At 42.5% G+C, this 26,058-nt stretch overlaps 2 protein-coding genes across 2 annotated transcripts; both read right to left on the bottom strand.

The window, feature by feature from the left end:
• Positions 1 to 14,384: 14,384 nt before the first annotated feature.
• LOC306945841 (toll-like receptor 2 type-2) lies at positions 14,385 to 16,730 on the bottom strand (the record flags this gene model as incomplete). Its single annotated transcript, XM_079534671.1, has 1 exon — positions 14,385 to 16,730. One exon carries the CDS (start codon positions 16,728 to 16,730, stop codon positions 14,385 to 14,387), a length of 2,346 nt encoding a protein of 781 aa, XP_079390797.1.
• A 6,134-nt stretch (positions 16,731 to 22,864) lies between these two features.
• Positions 22,865 to 25,246, bottom strand: LOC306945973 (toll-like receptor 2 type-1; the record flags this gene model as incomplete). The annotated part of the gene is made up of 1 exon (XM_079534873.1): positions 22,865 to 25,246. The coding sequence occupies one exon, from the start codon at positions 25,244 to 25,246 to the stop codon at positions 22,865 to 22,867; it is 2,382 nt and encodes a 793-aa protein (XP_079390999.1).
• Between the last annotated feature and the right edge of the window lie 812 nt (positions 25,247 to 26,058).

The raw sequence follows: 26,058 nt of genomic DNA, 5'->3' as shown, positions 1-26,058 counted from the left end.
TCAGAAGCTGCGGCATGCTGGACCAAAGGCAATGCGGGCAGCTGCTAAAGTATGGGGACTGCCATGCAGCGATCTGACATCGCCCAGGCATGCCGAGACTATGGCACTTGCTCCAAGATAAGACAGAGATCGTTGCCCAAAACACCAGCCCACCTTGCTAGAGGTCACAGTCCTCTCCAGCAATGGCAGGTTGATTACTTTGGACCCCTCCCTTGGTCTGAGGGGGCAAAATACACCCTGACCTGTGTCAACCCGGCAAGTGGGCTACTGCAGGCCTATCCAGTGCCAAGAGCAAACCAGGCATATACCATCAAGGCACTTAATAAACTGATGTCTGCTTACGGGACACCTCAAGTGAACAAGAGGGACCAAGGGACTCATTTTACTGGTGCAGTGGTACAACACTAGGCAGAAGAAAACACCATTGAGTGGCGATTCCACCTGCCGTATAATCTGATAGGGGCAGGCCTTATTGAACGCTATAACAATATTCTTAAGGCTGCCCTGAAGACAGACTCTCAGTCTCTACAAGGGTGGACAAAGAGGCTCTACAAAACCCTGTGGGATCAGAAATGGCAGACCCAATGCCCTGAAAATGCTACAGACAACATGGGCCACCCTGCTTAGGATCCAAATTACGGGCACTGATAATTGGATAAGATCCCAAATTGGCAATGAAAATAATCTTCTGTCCCCTGCCCCTGAGCATCTAGAACCAGGTACCCATAGGATAAAATGGCCTTGGAAGGTGCAGGTAGGACCAAAGTGATATGGCCTGCTTGCAACTTGGAGGAGATTATTGGAGGTGGGAGGCTTGGTAGTCCCTCCAGTAATCGGTACATGGCCTACTGATATGGTGGTCAGCACCCTGGTCTTCATTGCTGAGGGCCCCTCCTCATGTCCCTGTGGCAGATCAGGACCCCCTTTGGTGCCTGACACAGCTATGAGCCACAGATATCTGGCCAAAGGTTGTGATACAGGTGGCTGGGACATCCCCAGTGTAAGCTGAAGTGTTGACCCAAGATAGGAATATGGCCTGTATTTTGCCCTGGAGGGCAGACCTTCCCCTCTGAAACATCTGTGCTACTCTCTGTGAGTCTTTGAGTCTTTAGGATCACCGGAAGGATGAAATGGCATTGCAGCGTTCCAGCATCGCTGTGACATCAAGCACGACACCCAATGATGGCCTACGTGGGACCGGTGGGACTGATGGAACAGAGGATGGACCTGCAGCAAACAACTGCGTGCCTCCAGTAACACCATCAAGCACTGGCCCATGAGAGAACATGAACCCCAACCACAAACCAATCATCAATTGCCTTACACTGTGTCAACCTGCATCGTGATGGGCAATTGTATAAGCGTTAGGGTGTGTTGGATCCCTGTATTAGGGAAGGCTCACCCTCCAGCTGGCTCAATCATCTCATGTTCATACTGTGAAGGGTGCAGTGTATGGGAGCTGTTGAGGCGCAGCCTGAAGCACTGATTGATCACCTGGGAAAGGACTGGGTCAGCCCTGGGAGCTCAGGTGAAGGCAGTTCAGCTGTGTGACTGGAAGGGGTGGAGCCTGGCTGCATGTCTCTTAGACCCCATTTAAGGGCTGACTGCCACTAGGAAGGATCTCTTTCTGGAGTTCTCTCCCTGGTGGATCTTTCCCCTGTGAATCTGTAATCTTCTGATATGGGTAAGCAATCTTTTTCCCTTCCCTCATAGCACCTTTCAATTGTGCCAATCCTGTGTCATTACACCTCTGGTGAAACACCTTTTCCCATCATACTGATCAGTCCAATTGCTACATGCTAATCAAGAATTTTCTTTTGAGAATAAAAATTACTGGGTCTATTCTTTCTGTCAACTTAGTCAGTTGCCCAGCAAAACAAATCAGACAGCATCTTTGTAGCTATTGTAGTGCAGTGCCTCTTCCCTAGGTACAATCCCTGTGAGTCTGATAGGAAGAAAAAGTCCCTTTGCAATCATTTTAATACTGCCTAGGGAACGCTCAGCACATTGCCCGTGGTAGAGGCGGGATGCCTCTGCTGCATGAGGCACATATGTGCGACAGACATGGAGTAAAACCAGTGAACAGCTATGCTGGAGCAGAGCAGCTGCTGCACGTCAGCCAACATAATGCTTGAGCATTGCTTCAGGATGCATAGCTCAGTGCACGCATAAACCTAGGAGCCAGGAGGTGCTGCTGAGTCCTGAGAAGTAGACATAGAAAGCCCTAGGTCTAGGAGAACTGACATCCAGGTCAATCGGGGTCAAAATGAAACTGAGACCAATATTCTTGCTAAAAGGATGCCACCACGCTCAAATTTAGGAGGTTGCTTTGTAGCTCCAACTGCCTCCTTTTTACTGGATGAGGAAACTCTCATTAACCTCGGAAGGAAGATAAACATCAGTTACGATTCTCATTTTATAGAGAAGTGAGTTGCAGTAGAAGTTTTGGTCACCTTCTGAGCTTGCGTTTTGCTTGCACTGGAAGATTATATGATGCTCACATCTGAGATTATCAAATGTCTGCTTAAAATTCATAGGGATGATTCATACCTCAGTTATAGAAAAAAATGCCAAGGGAAGAGCTTGCCATTAATTTACCCTGTATCTCCTTTTCAGGATAACAGTTCCAGTTATAAAAACTATCTAGCTTGTTACTTTCTTTTTCCATGCAGAAGAACACCAATATATTGATCATGCAAAGCATCAGTGTTGTCTCTGGGCACAACAAAACAACCTTTTTTAAAATTAATTTTTACTGAGAGAACCCAAGATTCACTTCAAGTTATTCATGCATGTACCAAAACAGAGAGAAAGCTTGTCTTGTGGTTGAGGTGCTAAAACGAGAGCTTATGGTGCTTCAGCTCACTTCCTCTCCCTGCAAGCCTGAGAAAGCCCAAGCAAAGTGATTTCCACCCCAAGAGTCAAACAAGTAAAATAGGTTGGAAAGGGCCAGTCCTTGAAAAGCAGCATGGGGTTTAGGTAAACAAGCATTACATAAATAAAGCAACTGTGTAAATGGGGACTGCACGGCTATTTTGGACAGGCAGAATTTTAAGCATATCAGCAGTTTCTCAGCATCTCCCTCTTTATGAGCTGATGAGCACCTCAGGCCATTTATTGGTTGACGTTTTCTCCCCCCCTCCCCCCCCCCCCTTCCCCTTTTTATTTTATTTTATTTTTTTTATTTATTTTTGCTATTGTTGAGATACTTGGTTGCAGTAACATTGATAACAGCCTCAGTCAGTTGCTAATCCCTCGGCAATTGGTGCTCTGACTCTGAAGGATTTTAGGCTGAGTAGATTCAAACCCTCTGACTTCTGACAGTTCTGTTAAACAGAGAAGAATGGAGCCTTGATACAATTTACAGAAACTGCTTTAGTAAGGGATATAAAAGCAGCCTGATATATGACAGCTTTACTGTGAGTGGAGTTTAACAGTTGCACATAAAAGTGAAAGGAAGAGGCTGTGAAACTGACCTCAGGTCTACTTCGCAGCATGAAGAGCAGTGGTGACATGTCAGCCGTGCCAACATTCATGCATATGAAGTGTCTGATGGAGTCAGAAAGAATGCAGCTCACAGGTGTTCATGTGCTGCTACCTGAGCACACACAGTGCAAAGAAATAAAATGCAGTTTAACCATGATGTTCCCTTTAATTTGTCTTCTAGAGCAGCACTGCTCTGTCATTCAGTCATTTCACGTTAGCTTTTCACATATTTTTCTCCAATCCTGTTTAGCATTATTGATTTCAACAGGCACACAGAATAATGAACAGAATACTGAAATGACAGAACTTGCACAGACTATGTCTTTTCCCTGATACCGGCACCAAGTAAGTGCCAAACACACCTGAAGCGTGCATGCACCATGAGGAAGGAAGGTCCCTATCTGCCTATGATAGTTGAAGCAGAGTGCACTCTGCATTCCTTTGCCATTACCCTCTACAGCAGCACTTTAAAGTGAACTACATAGAATCATAGAATGATTTAGCTGTGTCAGAATAGAGGTAGTCTGGGCTGATACTATCATATTACTTGTGTAACTTACAACTTCAGCTTCATTGCCAACTATTAGCTTACAAGAGCCAAGTCTGAACTAAGAAGCAATGTATCCCTTATGGAAGACATAGTTCTAAAGGCAATTAGTATGATTTAGGAGGGCTCCAGTATTGCACAAGCATTGCAACACTTCAGTAAGAAGTGAATGGCTTTTGTGCTTTTGCAGTGCATTTTAAAATAAACAAAGCTGAACATCCCCATCAGAAACACATCAAGGCTTAAGCTGTAAGTGCAGAGCTGTTTGGCAGCACTGAGGCCTCCCTCTGTAAAAGAGGAACTGGGAACTGGAGTAGAGCCTTTCTCAATAAAAATAGCATCATCGGCACCTGAAGTTAACAGTTCTGCTTCATGCTCTCTTCTGAGACAAATGTACCTTCCTCCATCCATCTATCTATGAAATTATAAGAGAATGCTGCTCATAATAGGTCTCTGCTAGGTTGGTTCATCACATTTGTTCCGTGTCAAGTCACTTCAGAGTGTTTTTCACTAAGGCAGCTTGCAGGTATGCAGTTGTCACTGCCCTCGTGGCTCATATCTGGATACTTCTGTGCCTTTTCTGAACACACTGATGATCTCTTCCCATTAGTTTGCTTTCTTTCAAAACATGACACAGAATCACAGAATGGCCAGGGTTGAAAGGGACCTCAAGGATCACAAATCTCCACCCCCTTGCAACAGGCAGGGCCACCAACCTCCACATTTCATACTAGACCAGGCTGCCCAGGGCCCCATCCAACCTGGCCTTGAACACCTCCAGGGATGGACGGGGCATCCACAGCCTCTCTGGGCAGCTGTTCCAGCACCTCACCACTCTCATAGGAAAGAACTTTCCCCTGAGATCCAACCTAAATCTTCCCTCCTTCAACTTAAAACCATTTCCCCTTGTCCTGCAGTTATCTACCCTTTGAAAGAGTTACTTCCCCTCCTGTCTGTAGGCTCCCTTTAGGTACTGAAGGCTGCAATGAGGTCACCCCGCAGCCTTCTTTTCTCCAGGCTGAACAAGCCCAGCTCCCTCAGCCTGTCTTTATATTGGAGGTGCTCCATTCCCCTGATCATCTTTGTGGCCTCCTCTGGACCCTCTCCAACAGCTCCCTTTCTTTCTTCTACCAGCACGGTAACTTCCTAAATCTTTATCTACTCTACTTTGAAGTCAAACAAACAGAACAAAGCTATGAAGTTGAATGGTACCAAGATCCTTACATAAGGCAGGTGCAAAAATAATTGGTACATATTGCTGCACTGGATAAGGAAACCCTCTGATTAAGAGCAGAAGCTGTAAAGGTAGTCACATTCAGTATTTAAACAACTTGGTTAACTCAGACAGGAAATTGTCCATTTGACATTAAAATGAACAGCAAAAACAATCTCCTGCTTCACTAAGCACAGTTGGATCTAGATTTCTTCGGCACAGTTCTTCCAGGTGGCAGTTGTTATGCTTGCATATCATTTCTGTCTGGTAGGAAACATTCAAATAAGTCAAAGTTTGAAAAACAACCATATGCTTGCTAAACGGAAAACAACCGTCTGCTTTTGCTCGCTTATACATTGCTCTTACTTACCATCCAGCTTCTGGCAACTCAGTTTATGCCCACATAGTTCACAAGCAGGTTGTGCACAGCAGAATCGCGTTCCCTTGTTTAATATAACACAGTTGAATCTTTAGGAACAAGCAAACAAAAAAACAAAAAAAACTAGGTTGGATGTCAGAGGGAAGTTCTTTACTATGAGAATGGTGAGGTGCTGGAACAGCTGCCCCGAGAGGCTGTGATGCCCCGTCCATCCCTGGAGGTGTTCAAGGCCAGACTGGATGGGGCCCTGGGCAGCCTGGGCTGCTATGAAATGGGGAGGTTGGTGGCCCTGCCTGTTGCAGGGGGTTGGAGATTCATGATCCTTGAGGTCCCTTTCAACCCTGGCCATTCTGTGATTCTGTGATTTATTCTCTGTCCAAGGAGATCAATAAAACAAGCAGCCCTAGTCTTCCATTGCAAGTTAAAGCTTAGTAGGAAACATCAACCAGAAAACCTTTCTGACAGACTCCTTGTGTTAAGGATGGGTGCTTGCGTGTACTGGTCCCTGCTCCTGTTCTTAGATGCATAGCTCAGAAAGAACTGCACATTTTTTGTAGGAAAAATAAAGCAAAGGGCTACAGTGATTGACTCCATCCTCTTCAAAATGCTTTGCAAGTATGAAAAAAAGAATATGCTTGGATTCTTTTAAATGAAAACGGATGTGAAAGCCAAGAGGAGCATAAAACTAGCTCAAAAAAGAAAGAGTATTTATTGGCTTGCTCAAAAAATAACAACAGAAGTAGCAGCAACTACTTACTGAATGCTAGAGAAACAGCAACAGCCTTTAGTTTCTAAAAGTGGCTTTTGCAGGCTTATCAAGAACATAAAATGTCTCATGATGAAAAAAAGACATGCTGGGGAAGGCTCTTATTTCAAAGAATTGAGAGCAAAATGTTGCAGCAAAGCAACCAAGGCTCAGCTGTGGATAATTTTGGCAAGAAGGAAGAGATTGCCCTTCACCAGATGGCTAGGTATAAAATAACAGGAGTGGGATCCTATCAGAAAGTAGAGGGAGGGAAATAAAGAAGTTTTGCTGTTAATCAAATGTTTGTGGGCCACTCTGGCAACTGTGTTTTTTTTCTAAATGGTAGCTGATATTTGGGGGTTACATTTCCGTAAGACGGGGAAGCATGTTAGAGAAAACCATCGTTCCAGAATTTTCAGAATTCTGGCATTGTTGTTTCAGATACTTGAAAATAGCTACAGAGCCTGCGTTTTGCTAATTCACACTGTAAAAACCTTTCTTTTTCAACAGATTTGTATCTGTGCTCAAATAAAATTCCCATCTCTCCATTTTGCTCACAAATGGGGCATTCCTTTAATTAAGTGAAGTGGAGGCAATTGTATGCTTGTAGCTCTGGGATATGAGTGGCAATTACAAGTAATATTCAGAGAATTACGACCATTTGAAAGCCATGCCTACTTTGTTCTAGTCCTTCCTATCCATTCTACTCAACAAAAAAGCAGAAGACTAGCATATCAAATGGGGAAGGAAGGAAAAGATTTATTACAGTTCTGACTTTGTATTTTCCCAAAGGAAATTATAACTATCAGGTACCCAGCTGATTCTTATAATGCAATTTTCTTGCTGTTGGAAGCTGCCTGTTGGTTAAATAAATATGATATATGTGGACAAAATTGTACTTCCCTGGCATGACAGAAAATTTCTATCTGAGGTAGAAAGGCAGATTTGTCATGGTCTCAGAAAAACTTTGAACAAGAAAAGCCATACTTCTGGCCCCATTTTAACGATTATTTATCTTGTATTATGTGGCAATTGTGTCATGAGAACTTACTTTGGAATGCAGTTCCAAACTGACGCTTGCTTAGGACAGTGTTGATTTCTGTACGGAAGTAATGGGGCTACACTTGAAAATAAGGTTCTGTGATTTGTTTAATAAGGAAATCTCTACCAATTGTTAACATGCCATCAACTATAAGCACATTAATTTAAATCTAAAGAAAATCCAAGCAACTGATTTCTTACTCCTCTCATGCAAATACTTTTGAGTATTTGAATATGTCTACATCAAAAGAAACTAGATTTTTAGAGAGCCAGTTAGCTTGAGTTGCCAAGTCAACGAGTTCTGGTAAGGTCAGTCTGTCACAACAGATCTGATTATTACACAGTTATTTTCTTTATGTTTGCAGGTTTCTCCATATGCTTTAAGATGGAAAGGGTAGTGGGATAATGCCCTTCTGCTGAATTTGCTTGTAATACGCATTCTTTCTTACTCTGAGTGAAGAATGTTGTGAGAGGGGCAGAGTACAGATGGTCAATTTTTAAGTTGGTGCCTGTATGACCTGTTTAATCTGCATAATTAGAAAATAGGAAAATTGTCTATGATGCTTGTGCTGACTTCATTTCTAGGTCTTTTTGAGCTCATTTAAAGTATGGTAACGAGAAAAACATTTTACCTTTGGGCAGCAATCTGATTTGTCAGGAAATTCCTCTTTCTGTGATGGGTGGATGAGGAAAATCTGAAATAATGTGATCCAGATGTTGAAGCTTCCATTTAGCAGCAATATATATGTATTATTTTATGGAATTGTCCAGACCTTAAAGTATTAATAATAAATCAATACTGGAATTTTCAACTGTAGGAATAGATTCGTATCTTTCATCCACATGACAGAATATTTCTGCGTTTCAGCTAGAGGCTAAGAGTATGAAAATTAACAGCAAGACAAACATAACACTTAATAAGGAATTTTGAAACAGTTAATGCAAATGCATGCTAATTGGCCTGTTTATAGGACTACCCAGGAGAAGGCTGTGATACCATTTTTCAGCTAATTAGGACTCCATTTTAGAGCGAACGTTGTAACAAAGCTCTAATATAGATTTGTATGAGAAAGCAGCAAATTTACTGAAAATTTATTCTATTCTCTCTGCAGCTTACACAATGACAACCTACCAGGAAAAATGAAAAAGGAAACTGCAGTATGTAGGCATATCACAGAAGGATTGTGCTGGAGAACCACAAGGCAGGCAACAGGGAGCTTTTGGTAGCTTTGGGTGAGTTAAATTCATCCCATCAGCTCTGTCTTGTTTTTTCATTCTACAGACTTTCATCGACAGCAGTCATCCCAGCTGCTGTTGAGCCTGGAGATGCATACCGAAGAGTCTGAATTTATTCCTTAAATCCACATCTGGATTTAAATAAATACCTCAGTAGAAGTTCAACCTATTCAACATAACATTGGCATTTCAGGCCACTCTGCAAAACACACAGGATCTGTGCAACTGGAATTGTGATTTATTTACCCATAACATTTACAGTGCTTGGATTTAATTTATCCTTCAGATGGGCATCTTCTGGTAAAACTGGGACTAGAAACTGATAAGATTTCTTCTTCGATAAGATTTTTCTTTGACTGTACTGGAATTGTTCCTGGCTGGTCTCTTCACCAGACATCTCAACAAATGAAATCCGAATTGTTGGAGCTTCAGGTTGTCTTACTTCTTGATTCTTATTAATCACATAGTCAGCTTGCAACTTGCATTTATGATATTATGATAGGAAGGGAAAAACCTGAAACTTTATTCAGCCACCGCACTCATTCATTGAATCTCTTAATACTGAAACTTAATGTTTCAAGTATGATAATGACTGTTGCTGGGGGGAAAAGGAAAAAGGAAAAGGAAAAGGAAAAAAAGAAAAAAGAAAAAAAGAAAAAAAGAAAAAGAAAAGGAAGAGGAAAAAGAAAAAGGAAGAGGAAAAAGAAAAAGAAAAAGAAAAAGAAAAAAAAAAGAAAAAGAAAAAGAAAAAGAAAAAGAAAAAGAAAAAGAAAAAGAAAAAGAAAAAGAAAAAGAAAAAGAAAGAAAAAGAAAAAGAAAAAGAAAAAGAAAAAGAAAAAGAAAAAGAAAAAAATCTGCAGTTTGAGGGAAGCAGGAGCTAACTGTACTATGAATCTTGTTGATATTTAGTTCTGGTATTCTGGTCAAGAATAAACTCACTGTGGCTTTGTGATAGGGTCAAGACTGACAGCTCCATGGATTTTGATGTGACACTGCTTTTTTAGGGACTGTACAATGGAGCGATGCACAGCGATTTTGCAGAGATCTCTTTTATCCGCACAGCTTCCACCATTGGTGTAAGTACTAGGGATCGTCATTTTGGATACCACTTGCAAAGACTAGAAGTGAGTTCCTGAATTTTTGAGTTCCTGGACTTGTGAGAAAAAGACCTACTGGATACTCTGGCAGTCAACCAACATTTTCCCTTAAGGAGAGCAGCTCTTGTGCCACAGACAAACTGTCAAACTCTCTTGCTGAAGGAACAGGGATTATTCAGCCTGGAGAAGAGGAGGCACAGGGGATGCCTTATCACTTTCAACAGCTCCCTGAAAGGAGGCAGTGGCAAGGTGGGGGTCAGCCTCTTTTCCTAGGTATAGGATAGGATGAGAGGTAATTTCCTCAGGATGTGCCAGGGGAGGGTTCAGACTGGATATTAGGAAACATTTATTCTGAGAAAGAGCGGTAAGGCACTGGCACAGGCTGTCCAGAGAGGTGGTGGTGTCACCATCCCTGGAGGTGTTCAAGAAACGTGGAGTTACAGCACTGAGGGACACAGGTTAGTGGGCATGATGGGGATGGGCTGATAGTCAGACTACAAGATTTTACGGGTCTTTTCCAACCTTAATGATTCCATGATCTTATCATTAGAAGTTTGGCCTTAATTAATTACTAGCCTGTAAAATATATCAGAGTTTCCAACAGGTGGTTCCCTGCAGACAAGAGATTACAAAATTTCCTAACTGTCATGGCAAGACAGATTCTTCTTCACAAAAGAATCTTCTTGCAAAAGAATCTTGTTCTCCTGTCCTTTTTATAGTTGCTTATTGAGTAGTTCTTCTTCTGTAGTTCTTATGTAGTTCTCTCTTCCCTTTCCTCTTATGTCTCAGTTTGTCAAAATCAAGCAGACAGTTGCAAAAGATCTTGAAACTACAGTAAGATTTAATTATCACTTGGTAATAATCCTGGCGCTAGTAAATGGAGATGACTGTAGACATTTTCCCACTATTCATATCTTTGACATCTTTTAGACTGTAGTTGTGAATACTTGACGCTAAGCAAATATTTTGATGTTTTTTCACTTTTTTTTCTTCTTAACCCAATCTTGACAGTTTTACAACATCATTGCCTTAATAAGAAATTTGTCCAATGGCATCTGTTCAGTCTGTGGGCAGAAAATATTTGTGGATACAAATGAAGAAGGGATGACTGAAAATACCCACCAACTGTCCTGTAATCATACGTATCCTGTTCGTGTGATTATGGAACTGTCATTTTCTCCTCTCTTAAGCTGCATTAAAAAGTAATCACAACAGTAATAAATACCAAGGAAAAAAGAAAGCCCCCACATTCAGAAAGAATAAGACAGAAAAGTAAAAATCAGACTATGAAATATATTTCAGTTCTGTGACAAATTGAGTCCATGCCGTTCTTTGACAGATAAACTGAAGCAAGAACGGCAATAACCCTGGAGTTGCATACCCAGATCTACCTTTCAGATACTTCATGCCTGACTATATTCTGGGGCAGCCCCAGCAAACCAGGCATGCTGACCCCTCAGCCAGGTCTTCTAGCTCAGGATCCTACGCACTGCGAAGGATTTCCCATCTATGCCTGGGTCTGTGTGTGACAAGTAGTTTTAAGGCAGATGTGGAAGCCTCCCCAAAGGATGGCACAGTTGTAGCCTATAGCCTAGCAGAATACACAGTGACTGATTCTCAGGGGTCCAAACAGCCCATCATTGTGCACTCCAGAAAACAAGAAAGGCACAGCATTTGTGCTGGAACACTGTCACTAATCACTTCCTCCTGCAGAGCATATGTCTTCTGGTTTCCTGTGTGCTGGAAAATGACTACTGGTCTGGATGTTCAGAACTTTGCTTTTTCTAACTATTCTAAATGTTTTAAGCCATTTGAAACTGCTGGGTTTTCAAACAAGGCAGTATCCATAATCAGCCATAAAAATTTTGTGTGGCTGGTTTGAATACATTTTCAGATTGGTGTTCTAAGCCTTGTTTACATTTGAAGGATTTACTGAAAATACACCTGATACCAGGTTTCATGGATTATGCATCTGTGGTTGGTTCAGAGTTGGCAAGAAACAGACTTGCCCATGCTGCGCCAAAAGGCTTGATTTGAAGATGGCGTTGAGTTACCCATATCCTTTCCCTAACAAGTGTGCTTTCGATTTGAATTTTCTAAACTGTGGCCTGATTACTTGCTAATTCTTGTTTTGATCTGCAGTGGAGGGATGAGATGGCCACATCAAATGAATGGAAAAACAATTATTATTAAAGAGCAATTATATTTAGGGAAGATGATAGTTTGTTTGGCTTTATCTTATGTAAAATCCAAGCAAGCTAAAAAAAAAAAAAAGTATGTTTATATCTTCCTCCTTGATTTTAAGAAGTTCTTAAATAATTTATATAATGAGAGGAGTGTTTTAAAGTATGTAAAGTATGTAAAGTTTTAGGACTATGCAGTGCCTTTTGTTCTTTAAATAATGAGATTGGTATAACCCACTTTCAGAACAAGTGCTATTTTTCCCCTCCTCTTAGTAAACTACACTTTTTCTCCAGCATAAGAAATATCTGTTGAAGATTTGCTGCTGTATCTGTAGAAAACTGCTTGAGTTAAAATATTTTTTTTTAAAGTCCATTTTTGTGACTTCACAGTATGTGAGGAGGATATTTAAATTTAATCTTACTCCTCCAAAAAAACAGAAGTGAAGACAATTCAAAACATTAACCCAATACTTTCTCTTTGACTTCAGCTAAGGAAGACACCAAGATTTACCTACCGGTAATTTTTATCTCCAATTTCCTTAACAACAGATTAGGTGGGAACATGTATTACATGGGCTGAATCTGTAACCAGTTGTAAGCATAGTCCTATACATTAATTACTTCCTATATCTGGAACAGAAGTCAGAAATTAGTGAGAATGCAGTGTTGGATATTTTCCTGTGCACTGCCCTATGCATATTTCATGCTTAATTGTAAAAGACCAGACAAAGTAGCTTTTGGTATAGCTGGTTGGTACAGTTCTGCTGTGCTATGTACCCTTTTGCAAGATCGGGTCTCTTTCCACATTACAGAAGGACTGTACAGCATATTAGGAAGGCATTTTTTAAAGAAATTGCTGCGTTTAATGAGAAGATTGTGCTAGAAAAAAAGTACTTATTTTCTTATTATACCCATTAAAAAAAAAAAAAAGGAAGTGCCAATATTTAAAGTTTGTTTCATTGTTAAATACCTTGCTAGTGACTTCTAGTTAAAATTTTTACAACAGGAAGTTGTGTAGCAGATAAGAAGAATTTTAAGTCAGATAATGGCTTTGTATACATCAGAGTCTGAAACATAGCACCCAAATAGTTTCATCATCTTATTAATGTAAGGTAATGTAAGATTACTTTTAGATTTTTTTCTTTTTTTTACCCTTGCCTCTTACAAGAGCTGCTGTACTGTAATTCCTACATATCCCAATGTCCACTTGTAGAAAGACCTAATCGCAGTAATGTTCATTATATGCTTGGTAGTCACATAGAACTCTCTGTGGAGGAAAAGCCACCTGAAATTTTGGCAAATATTTCCTGTTGCAGAGGTAGCTGGAGGTATGTGTCTGTTGGTAGAGGAAATGCTGGTCTAACTGCTTGTACTGTGAAGGCAGTGGAGGATGCAGAAGACTTTTCTCTTTGGGCCTTTACACATACACTTGTTTTGATGTTCAGTTAGTTATGGGCTGCCTTAACTTCTAATAATTGAGCCCCTTACCCTTTTTTAATAAGTGCATTTTCAGAATTAGAACATGTGATATTCACTGACTTTAAGGACAAATCATTTTGCCTGCTCTATTTCTGAACTGCTTGTAGCAAAGTGATTTCCTTCTTATTTAAACTAAAATACAGTAGAATTAGATTAAGTGTTGGGAAGAAATTCTTTACTCAGAGAACAGCAAGGCATTGGCACAGGCTGCCCAGAGAAGATGTGGATGCCAGGTTGGATAGGACTGTGAGCAGCCTTTCCTAGTGGAAGGTATTCCTCACTATGGCTGAGCTTTGGAACTAGGTGGTCCTTAAGCTCCCTTCCAACTCAAGTTGTTCATGATTCTATCATCTAATCCCAGATAAAGTAATAAGTACTGTAAACGTTTCCATGGGAAGCCTTTCATGATTTGCTTCTGTGCATACCTGCAAATGTCAGTCCCAAGAACATTATGCCTAAACACTGACCTGATCAAGTAGACAGTTAGTTATTACGCCGACCAGATTCAAGCTGTTAAGGGTCGGCTGAAACTCTCTGCACCTCCAGGACAGGTGCCACCTGAGACTCCCCTTCATTTTCGGATGACATCTGAAGGAAGAGCTTGGTGGTGGTGTCTCTGTTTACTCCACTTCTTCAGCAGTTACAATCCTTGTCCCAGCCATCTTCCTAAGATAACATGAGCCCATCCAACAGTGTTTGAGGTGGGAAAGTCTTCAGCTGCCCTGGCTTTGTGGAACTAAGTTGCAGAGAAAAAAAGGTGAGGAACACCTTTAAACAAAACTGCTTTAGGTAAGACTGCTGATTAAAATGCTTAGAAAAGTCATGATCACAGAGACAAGAATAGTACAATTTCAAAGCAAGTAACAGCAATTACAGTAGCTCAGACCTCTGTTAGATACAGCTAGATAAAGGCACAAAAAGGCAATGGAAATAAATCCAGAAGAGGGTGGCTAGGGACTCAGTTTTTAATGATCCTATCTAGGCTTTGAGAGCTGCTTTCAAGTTCTCCCAAAACATCTGCTGTTGCTCTTCATCAGGAGGCCACTCCAGGTAGGTCTTGGTGCTCATTATCTTGCGCAGCTTGCAGAACCTCTTGGGGATCGCCTGGCTCTGAATGGGCTCCAGCAGGAGGAGGATCGCCGCGTCGTTGTTCTCGTCAAAGAGGCGAAAGTGCGAGAAATCCAGCTCGTACTTGCACCACTCGCTCTGCACAAAGTGCTCCGACAGCACAAAGAGCGTCTTGTGGCTCTTCTCGATGGAGTCAATGATGTTGTCCACAATCCACTTCCCGGGCACAAAGTCCCGCTTATGGAGGCACAGCCTAAAGGGTGGACACGCCTGCTCCAGCTGCTGCACCATGATGTTTTCCACCCAGTTGGAGTCGTTCTCACTGTAGGAGACAAAGGCGTCGTAGCAGACGTCTTTCGCGGGGGCTCGCTTGGGCTTCCGCTTGGCTTGGAGCCATGCCCAGGTCATTCTCATGTACCAGACCGCATGGTACTTGTACCCAATGACCACCAGGATCAGGATGAACAGGAACGTCAGAATGCAGATCAAAGACACCAGGAAGGACCGGTGGCACTCCATCAGCGACAGCCGCACGCTCCCAACCTGTGCCCCTCGCACCGCCAGCGGAGAGTCGCAGATGTAGCTTTCTGGCCACCCCACAAGCGCCTGGGTTATCCCTGCCTCACGCTGAAGGAAGGAGAGGAATTCGCACGAGCAAATGAAGTTATTGGCGCTGGCATCCAGCAGCTCCATTTGCTTGAAGGACTCAAACTCTTCCTTGGAGAAGCTGTTGAGCTTGTTTCTGCTGATCGACATGGCCACTACGTTAGGAATGCCTGCAGCTTCGGGCAAGGTCTTCAGATGGTTTTCTGTCAGGTACAGCTCCTTCAGATTTGGCAGTTGCAGACCAAAATCCTGCAGGTTGTTAGCACTAACGTCCAGCACTTCAAGAGTTTCAGGAATGCAACGTGTTAATTTGGGAATTTGAGTGCTGGAGAGATTCAGGTATTTCAGGTTTGCAGGCCATTCACACGCATCTGGAATCTCACCAAAATTGTTTTCACTGATGTCTAAGAGAGTTAGGTTTCTTAGGTGAAACAAGCTTTTCCCTGTCATTTCTAAGTCACTCAATGAATTCTGACTAAGATTTAGAGTTTGTAATGAAGGCCATGCACCCTGACAGGCCGAATGCTCCAAACTCTGATCGCCAAGTAAATTTGCACTAAGGTCAAGATACTCCAATGACAGAAGTTGTTGTGAAAGTTTGCATGGTACCAGAAACACCTTGGTATTTTCAACTGTGACTCTCCTAAAAAGAGATAGTAGATTTAGTACAGACTGGAGATCTGTAAACAAATAGAATTCTTCTATAGATAAATTTTCTATTGTCAGAACCCTCAGAGATTGTGACTGCTTTGCATGAATTTGTGTATACCACTGACCAGTGCCCAAGAGTGTACAGTCTTTCATCTCCACCTCCATTAATCTTGGCATGCCTTCTAAAATGCTGACAATCACAGGTACAGTAGCATCTGTAAATAAGCACTGTTTTAAAGATATTTTCTTTGCGGAAGAGGAAGACATAATTCTCAAAAGTTGTATTTTTTCAGGAACACTGAATGCTAGTTTTCTTACATCTAACCAAATGGCAGAGTGCAGAAGGTCCCTGATGACTGCTGAGAATACATCAATCCTTCGTACGCTTATGATCATGTGATTTATCTTCTTAATTGATTTCAGACTTCCAGGTTCGTACTGACTGAGATTGCCACCGTCAATCTTCAGCGTGTTGAGAAACGGAATGCCCTCAAAGTTTCCTTGCCTGATGATGGAGAAGTGTGGGTTGCCCAGGTGGAGGGAGTTCAAGTTTCTCAGGCTGGAAAAGGGGGAACTTTCTCCCAGGTCGCTGTAGCAATTGCCTTGAATGCGCAGGTGCTGGAGCGAGAAAAGGGGCCCAAACCACACCGGGGACAAGTGAGCCAGGCTGTTATTTGACAAGTCCAAGAGCTCCAGTTTCCCCTGGGAGGCAAACGAGTCCTCGTCTATGGAGCTGATTTGGTTGGACTGCAGCAGCAGGGCTCTCAGGTTCACAGCCTGCTGCAGATCATGCGCCCGGATCAGCTTTATCCTGTTGTGGGCCAGGTTTAACGCCGTGATTTTGCCCGTGAGCCCCGAAGGAATGAAGTCCAAACCCATGGAAGAGCAGTTGCAAGACTGAGTGGCATCGCATGAAAGACAGGCCTGTCCCAGGGCTTGTTCTCCAGGGAGGTGTGCAGCCAAGGCTACGTAGATCACCCACACTTTCCAAGTATGCATAGTTGTTTTATTTTGCCTAAACTTTGAAATATCTACAAAATACAAGATGATTACTTAGTTTTGGAGTAACTACGCTTTGGATATAGCTAAAACACAGTCCCTCTTACTTTTCTGTCTTTCTGAAGACACTATGATAACATTTGTTTTTAATGCACGTCAGGGATTAATTGCATTATTTTACACACACACACAAATAGCTTATTGTACCTAAATATTCCAAAATAATTTGCTAAATGCCAATTACATTGAATTAACTCTTTTCTTTCTCCACCGTGTTCTCAGTTTGAGTGAGTACTGTCAAATGAATGGACAGCTGCACATATTTTTCAGATTTAGCTAGAGACCTGAATAACTGCTATATTATTACAAATCAAATCCCATTTAGAAATATTTAATATTCATTCAAGCATATATCTAATCTCACTTCTGATGGTACAGAGAAGAAGGTTGCATATATTTCAACTACTTTCTTCTGCCTTTGGCTATCCCTGGCATATATATGCTAGATGCAGAGAGATATGTCTGTGTAGTCTATCATTATCTTATTGTGATCAGTCTAATACTTGAATCTGAAACACAAGCTGGTAGAACTGACCATTACAATTTGCTGACTCCTAGATCTTCCTTTTTATTGCCATATCCTCCCCCTCCACTAGGGATTTTTTCTGCTTTGGATCAGAGGTTCTGGGTGCTTCCTGCAGGTCAGGTCAGTTGGCTGGAATAGATCCACTTCTCTTTCCAGCCTCACAGCCAGTTCCTTGTGATCTGAATTGAAATGATTTGAGATAACCCCCACAGTTGTAGGTGGATTCTCTCACTTTTCTTTCTCCTCACTTTCATACCTTTCATTATATTGATTATGTGGTTTTTTTTGTATTGCAGAGCATACCAAAATACCCAGCTTGACCTCACTTCCAACAAAGAGACGTTAGCTAGTTTCTTTGAGGAACTAGAATAAAACAATTCTTTAAGCCAGGGAGGGCAGTTTTCCCCTAAAGATACTTATTATATGTTGCATTTAGAACCTTTTTTTTGTTTATGCTTTCTTGGCAAGGATCAAAAGCACTTTTAAAGTATGAGATAACGTTTCCCAGTGTGTCACAGAATCCTTGCCAGAGAGGTTGGCACTTTACTGAGGGTCAAAAGAGTGAACCATCTCCAAAGAGACAAATTAACTGTTCCCAAAGGTTAGATTGACTCACAGAGGAGTACTTTCTCCTTCAGTCATCCCACTGAGATACTGTGCAGAAGAACTACTGTACTCAGAATTCATACCCCAGTTTGTTTTACAGTAGCTGACCCAAATAGGCAAGTTCATACAGACAAGTCCTCCTGTTCTAGTTGCATTATTTGAGCTAGAGTTGCTTAAAATCACTCGAAAGGGGCAGAACTAGATGAGGTTGTTTGGACATACAGAGACAAGAGGAAAGGATGTGGTTCATTTTTCAGATCCTTCCATCTCTTCCCACCTAAAAAAGACGACAAGTATTTTGACTTCGTGCTCTATTTTCCCTCAATCTCTGTCTTTTTCTGATGTAGAGATTTCAGTCTTGGAGGACACAATAATCTCCCCAGACTTTAAAGCTGTGGTCACTCACCATGTACTTCAAGGTCACTGAAGAGAAATAACAGCTTTTAGGGGCAATTCACATCCTGTCTTTGTAGACACATAATAAGATACGATACCTCCAAGAAAAATTATACCATAATCTTAAATGAAGATCCCTTGTATAGCTGTCTAGCTGTTTAGGCAGGTGAATCCCATCCAAAGTTATAATCTATAGTCACACTCACCTGCTGTCCAGATGAGGCTTTTTTATGGGGCTTCTTTAATTATGTGAAGCTGGCTGGATAACACAGTGCTGTAAGGCAATAGCAGAAAAAGCTACAGTGTAGATCAGTTTCATGAGCAACACATTCAAGTGTGATTACTAAAATAATAGCAAGCCTAAGGTGGCATCAAGCTGCACACTAGTTAGGAAAAGAGGTAATAATTAAAAAAAAACCACAACCAACTAGGCAGCATGATCCATCAAAATCTATCTAAAGGTTGGTTATGTACAGATTGAAAATTGGCAGAACAAAAGGGAACTGGACAGGTAACACACTGGAAACACTTGGCTGAGCCAAACAACTCCTTACTGGCTGGGAGGGCAGGAATAAATTCAGTTTGGTGGTACAGGAGGAATTTTTCTACCCTGTCACTACCCCGAGTGTCTTTTCCAGGTTGTTTTGACTGTCTGTCCCATGGGGGCACTCTTGGAAACTCCTTTCCTACTCTCATTCATTTTCAGTCATTCTCTTCCCATTCCTGCCTTGTAAGCCTGCTTCCTGACTTCCAGGGTCCTTCTCTGACCCCTCCACACCCATTCAGAAACACTTCCCCGCTCCACTTACCACCCTATTAAGGAATCACTTTTTCCCTTTTGTGATGGATACAGAATAAATTGCCACATAGAAGCTGAAATACAGGTAATATGTGAAAACTTTCACAGATAACACTTGTACCATAAGGCATCATAATGAATTAAATTCTCAAAGTGTTTCTGGTTTACAGACAAAGATAACCCAGGCACATTCAAGGTTATTCTTCCTAGACAAAAGTAGTAGAAGTATAGGAACATATTCCTAAACAAAACCACGAGTGTCAATAGAGCAAGGTTCTGTAAATGCTAATAGATGCTAAATGTAAGTGCATGCAAATAGCGTGCAAATTGATTCTAGCTTGGGAAGCAGCATCAAGCTAAAAGAGGGGTATTGAATTCTAGAAACACTACAGAATGCAGTGTGGATCGATGCACAAGCAGACTGGGAAAATTGTTGCCTCCCACTCAGTTGTGCACGTATTACACACATCCTGGTTATGCATCAATAGCACATGTGTGTATATGCGTACACACACATGTAAAGTGATGGTGATAGCAGAGTGAAGTAAGGAGCTAGCTGACCCCCGTGTCCTGAGACATTGCTTACTGAGCTCCTTCTTGTTGGATTCCTAAAACAAAAGCAGCCCATGTTCACATTTCTCCTTCCCTGGGCAGTTGGCAGTGACGTACAAACGGGACAACACATGAACTGGACAAAGCACACACAAGGCATCCTTCCAAGAGGAAACTGAGCACAAGTGACACAGCCTGACCCAGCTTGTCTCTTTTTCATGAGCTGCCTTACTCCTTCCCTGTTTCCTGAAGGACACTGCTGCTGGTACTCTCAGGGAGTGTTCCACTCAACACTTGCCTGCTACGCAGCCCTGCCAGCTGCCTGTAATTGCTCCTACCATCTCCACACTGCTGGCAGCCAGAAATTCCTTCCCACTATGCCCTCCAGGAGGTGGCCCCTGCCCAGCACCCAAGCATCCTGCATCTCCCACACTGAGGAGGAAGACTTGGTGGCAGAGGTTAGATAGTCCAGTGCACCCTCCTCGCTTCTCGCAATGGCATCATAGCATCTCTCTCTTTCTCTGAACCTCCAGACTGCAAACTCACCTCTGTGCAGAAACCATTCCTTGGTGCTCCATCTGGAGTGCCTGCATGCTGCTTATCCTGCTTTATGTTTCTTCTCTCTCTTGATGACTGCTCTTCACCCAGCTTCCTCTCATGTGGCTGTTTCCTTCCCACTTCACTTCTCAGATTCAGCTATGTATGTGGGGTAATTCCTATGTGGAGGATCTGATTGGCACAAAATCAGTAATGCTGTTCATCTTCTTTAAATGAGTGAGTCCATGAAATGAGTCCATGAATGAGTGAGGCTTGTGGTAAGAGCACATCACAAAGTCAATTCCACCTATTTCCCTCCTTATCTCTAGGCACTCAGCCTCCCAGTCACTTTTATCTATGCTCAGTGTTTGCTACCACATGATTCACTAGTCACTTGCCAAAAGTTCAGATCTGACTGGCCCTTGTGCTATTTTGATCCAACAGAGTGAACTGAAAAATGCAGACTTTGGACCAACCCTACAGAAGTCATTACACCAGGAAACTAGAACTGAAAGCAGGGTATGCACCATGCTACACCCTCAGAAAACGTAATCTCGTGTGTGTGCGTATTCATACACGTATGAATAACATACACACAGAAGCATGGGTACGTAAGTATACACACACAAGTATATGTGAGTACGTACAAATATGCCCACAGAGACACACGTGTACAAGCAGATTTCCTTATTTTCCAAATACACTCAGCCCATACGCCCATACTTTGACATTCCATCACAAACCAATTGCCTGCAACGCCATCTAGCCCACTCATTAGAAACACCTGCTTATGGCCCCAGTCAGCTACTTCTCTTCTCAGGCAGAAGAAAGCACGGTAGCCACAAAGGGAGAAGCAAGCCTTTACAGGGAGAAAGAAGCCTGAGAAAGTAAAACAAACATTGATTTAATGCCCCTGGATTTCACCACAGTCATTGTCCAAGGTGCCAGGATGCTTCCTTATAAGTATCGTGCAAAACCCACTCTGTACGTGGGGGTACGGACTCCAGAATAATTATCCAGACTTGTGATAGATGTTTTATTCAGTGCTGCCTGTTCTGTGTTGCACAACACTGGTAAGGCTTCAGAGGCATATTTCAATGTAAAATCTCACTTTTTCCACATAAGGTAATTTTAATTGCCTTCTATCTTGAATGGCACAGAAAAAGAAAATGAAAGAAGAACTGACGTGGAGGTATTGAAGCCTTTGGCTTTTATTATTGATTGTCAATTACAATGGAATTGTTAGGAATTAATCAGTGATATGACGACAGCAGGAAAGAGTATAGAAAAGCAGTAAGAAGATCAGCTAATTTATTTAGAAAAGTATCCAAACTCCAGCATGACTCCCAAATATAACTGCTACTGACAAGGATTTCGGAAGACGAGAACATCAAATTAAAAAAAAAAAAAAAAAAGCCTGATGTTGCTCTTTTTCATTTAGTAACGTAACACATTTATCTATCCACAGGAAAGCCAGTTCTCATTAGGCATACAAAGTTAAACGTCTTAGAAAGAAAAAGCATTGACCATTGTGGAAATACACTGAAACATTCATACACATTCCTCTGTGCTCATGCTCCAACAACACAAACTTAGACAAAGTCACATATAACTTTACCCTTCAGACAAATTCAGGTTGCCACAAGACTCACTAAAAAAGTGAAACTCATAATAAAAATATAGAATATATATATGCAACATACATATGCATATATACATAATCTCATATATCTGTAAATATACATGAACATACACTCCGGAAATATACTGAAACAGGAACAACTAACTTGTCCTACGATTTCAAGGCTGCTTTCAAGTTAGGGTAGAGTTAGATTAAGTGTTGGGAAGGAATTCTTTACTCAGAGAACAGCAAGGCATTGGCACAGGCTGCCCAGAGAAGATGTGGATGCCAGGTTGGATAGGACTGTGAGCAGCCTTTCCTAGTGGAAGGTATTCCTCACTATGGCTGAGCTTTGGAACTAGGTGGTCCTTAAGCTCCCTTCCAACTCAAGTTGTTCATGATTCTATCATCTAATCCCAGATAAAGTAATAAGTACTGTAAACGTTTCCATGGGAAGCCTTTCATGATTTGCTTCTGTGCATACCTGCAAATGTCAGTCCCAAGAACATTATGCCTAAACACTGACCTGATCAAGTAGACAGTTAGTTATTACGCCGACCAGATTCAAGCTGTTAAGGGTCGGCTGAAACTCTCTGCACCTCCAGGACAGGTGCCACCTGAGACTCCCCTTCATTTTCGGATGACATCTGAAGGAAGAGCTTGGTGGTGGTGTCTCTGTTTACTCCACTTCTTCAGCAGTTACAATCCTTGTCCCAGCCATCTTCCTAAGATAACATGAGCCCATCCAACAGTGTTTGAGGTGGGAAAGTCTTCAGCTGCCCTGGCTTTGTGGAACTAAGTTGCAGAGAAAAAAAGGTGAGGAACACCTTTAAACAAAACTGCTTTAGGTAAGACTGCTGATTAAAATGCTTAGAAAAGTCATGATCACAGAGACAAGAATAGTACAATTTCAAAGCAAGTAACAGCAATTACAGTAGCTCAGACCTCTGTTAGATACAGCTAGATAAAGGCACAAAAAGGCAATGGAAATAAATCCAGAAGAGGGTGGCTAGGGACTCAGTTTTTAATGATCCTATCTAGGCTTTGAGAGCTGCTTTCAAGTTCTCCCAAAACATCTGCTGTTGCTCTTCATCAGGAGGCCACTCCAGGTAGGTCTTGGTGCTCATTATCTTGCGCAGCTTGCAGAACCTCTTGGGGATCGCCTGGCTCTGAATGGGCTCCAGCAGGAGGAGGATCGCCGCGTCGTTGTTCTCGTCAAAGAGGCGAAAGTGCGAGAAATCCAGCTCGTACTTGCACCACTCGCTCTGCACAAAGTGCTCCGACAGCACAAAGAGCGTCTTGTGGCTCTTCTCGATGGAGTCAATGATGTTGTCCACAATCCACTTCCCGGGCACAAAGTCCCGCTTATGGAGGCACAGCCTAAAGGGTGGACACGCCTGCTCCAGCTGCTGCACCATGATGTTTTCCACCCAGTTGGAGTCGTTCTCGCTGTAGGAGACAAAGGCGTCGTAGCAGACGTCTTTCGCGGGGGCTCGCTTGGGCTTCCGCTTGGCTTGGAGCCATGCCCAGGTCATTCTCATGTACCAGACCGCATGGTACTTGTACCCAATGACCACCAGGATCAGGATGAACAGGAACGTCAGAATGCAGATCAAAGACACCAGGAAGGACCGGTGGCACTCCATCAGCGACAGCCGCACGCTCCCAACCTGTGCCCCTCGCACCGCCAGCGGAGAGTCGCAGATGTAGCTTTCTGGCCACCCCACAAGCGCCTGGGTTATCCCTGCCTCACGCTGAAGGAAGGAGAGGAATTCGCACGAGCAAATGAAGTTATTGGCGCTGGCATCCAGCAGCTCCATTTGCTTGAAGGACTCAAACTCTTCCTTGGAGAAGCTGTTGAGCTTGTTTCTGCTGATCGACATGGCCACTACGTTAGGAATGCCTGCAGCTTCGGGCAAGGTCTTCAGATGGTTTTCTGTCAGGTACAGCTCCTTCAGATTTGGCAGTTGCAGACCAAAATCCTGCAGGTTGTTAGCACTAACATCCAGCACTTCAAGAGTTTCAGGAATGCAACGTGTTAATTTGGGAATTTGAGTGCTGGAGAGATTCAGGTATTTCAGGTTTGCAGGCCATTCACACGCATCTGGAATCTCACCAAAATTGTTTTCGCTAATATCAAGATTGATCAGTTTGTGTAGATTACTTATATGTTTTGCAGCCTGTTCTAGTGATTTCAGAGAATTTTTACTTAGATTTAGTGTTTGTAATGAAGGCCATGAACCTTTACAGATTGTCTCAACTAAGCGATTATTTACAAGCAAATTATCATGGAAATCAAGATATAAAAGTGATGAAAAATATCTTGCCAGTCTGCATGGTACCATGAAGACTTTAGAACTTGCAATGCTGAGTCTTTTCAGCTTATCTACTTGTGTCTCTATACCTTCCAGATCAAAGAACAAATAAAAATCCAGAATAGTCATATTAGTTACTGATATTGTTTCAACAGAACTTTGCCCACTTCTTGCAATTTCTTTTGTATCCCATTCTCCTTTCCCCTCAAGCACACAATCTATTGCTTCTAACTCTCTCAAAGATGTGATTTCCTTCAATAACACTGCTATTCGGCTAATGTATTGATCTGTGAATGAAGCACCAGTAAATGTGAGTTTTTGTATAGTCGAAGGAAGAGTAGAGTTCTGAATCAGTTTTTCATTTTCAATATCTAATTTGATCTCTCTAACTTCTAACCAAATGGCAGAGTGCAGAAGGTCCCTGATGACTGCTGAGAATACATCAATCCTTCGTACGCTTATGATCATGTGATTTATCTTCCTAATCGATTTCAGACTTCCAGGTTCGTACTGACTGAGATTGCCACCGTCAATCTTCAGCGTGTTGAGAAACGGAATGCCCTCAAAGTTTCCTTGCCTGATGATGGAGAAGTGTGGGTTGCCCAGGTGGAGGGAGTTCAAGTTTCTCAGGCTGGAAAAGGGGGAACTTTCTCCCAGGTCGCTGTAGCAATTGCCTTGAATGCGCAGGTGCTGGAGCGAGAAAAGGGGCCCAAACCACACCGGGGACAAGTGAGCCAGGCTGTTATTTGACAAGTCCAAGAGCTCCAGTTTCCCCTGGGAGGCAAACGAGTCCTCGTCTATGGAGCTGATTTGGTTGGACTGCAGCAGCAGGGCTCTCAAGTTCACAGCCTGCTGCAGATCATGCGCCCGGATCAGCTTTATCCTGTTGTGGGCCAGGTTTAACGCCGTGATTTTGCCCGTGAGCCCCGAGGGAATGAAGTCCAAACCCATGGAAGAGCAGTTGCAAGACTGAGTGGCATCGCATGAAAGACAGGCCTGTCCCAGGGCTTGTTCTTCAGGGAGGTGTGCAGCCAAGGCTATGTAGATCACCCACACTTGCCACATCAGCTTAGTTGCTGGTTTCTGTTTACTTTGGTTGAACATTTTGCTGTAGTCAACAGAAAGGATAAATGAGGAGTTTTGAACTTGTTTTTGGATAGCAACTTGTAACAATTAAAATCCTGTGCAATTTTATTAGGAAGGAATTTTATTAGGATTATTTTTATCAGATTCAAATTTTATCTGTAAGAGATCCAGTGATGTTTATCTTTCTCTCCTATTTCAGCTGCCTAAACTTGAAAACATGGCAAGCCATTTGTTTCAGAGTTACAGCCACATAGTGTCTCAGCAGCCATGAAGGCCATTCTTAAAGTCCTTCATGCAGACATCTTACAGCCCCTGCCTCCTCACTCTTTCGCATTACATCCTCTCACAGGAACAAAGCTACAATGGTATGTCTCAATCCTCAGCAGGAAAAGACAGTTAGAAACACAGCCATTGCAGTACTAGTCTGTCAGCCGGGTGCTGCCACCAGGAAGTCACAAGCCAGAAATCAAAAAAGGCATCGGACTGACTTGCAGTCCACGCCAGCCCTTTGAGACTCTGGGGCTTACCATGTGGCAAACCTTGCTGAAGAGATCCTGGGGTCTCCCACAGCGGAGCCTCAGGACTTCTAAAGAGCAAAGCTGAGTGCACTCCTGGCACACCCTTTTAAACACTCTGCAAGCAATTTACTTTCTTTATCAGAAAGGCTGAACAAGCTGATACCCAATCCAACAACTCTGCCCTTTTTGATAAATCAATGTTGGGAACAGATGAGAATTAGACATTACCACCACACCATCAACTAACGTAATTAGAACAATACTGATGTTAATTTACAGAGGGGCTGTGTTTTCCTGCTATTGGTGCCCAAG

This window comes from Tetrao urogallus (assembly GCF_951394365.1).
Source record: "Tetrao urogallus genome assembly, chromosome: 4".
Lineage (NCBI taxonomy): Eukaryota > Metazoa > Chordata > Aves > Galliformes > Phasianidae > Tetrao > Tetrao urogallus.
Note: the sequence above shows the minus strand (reverse complement) of the source record. Positions and strands in the feature narration are given on the sequence as shown.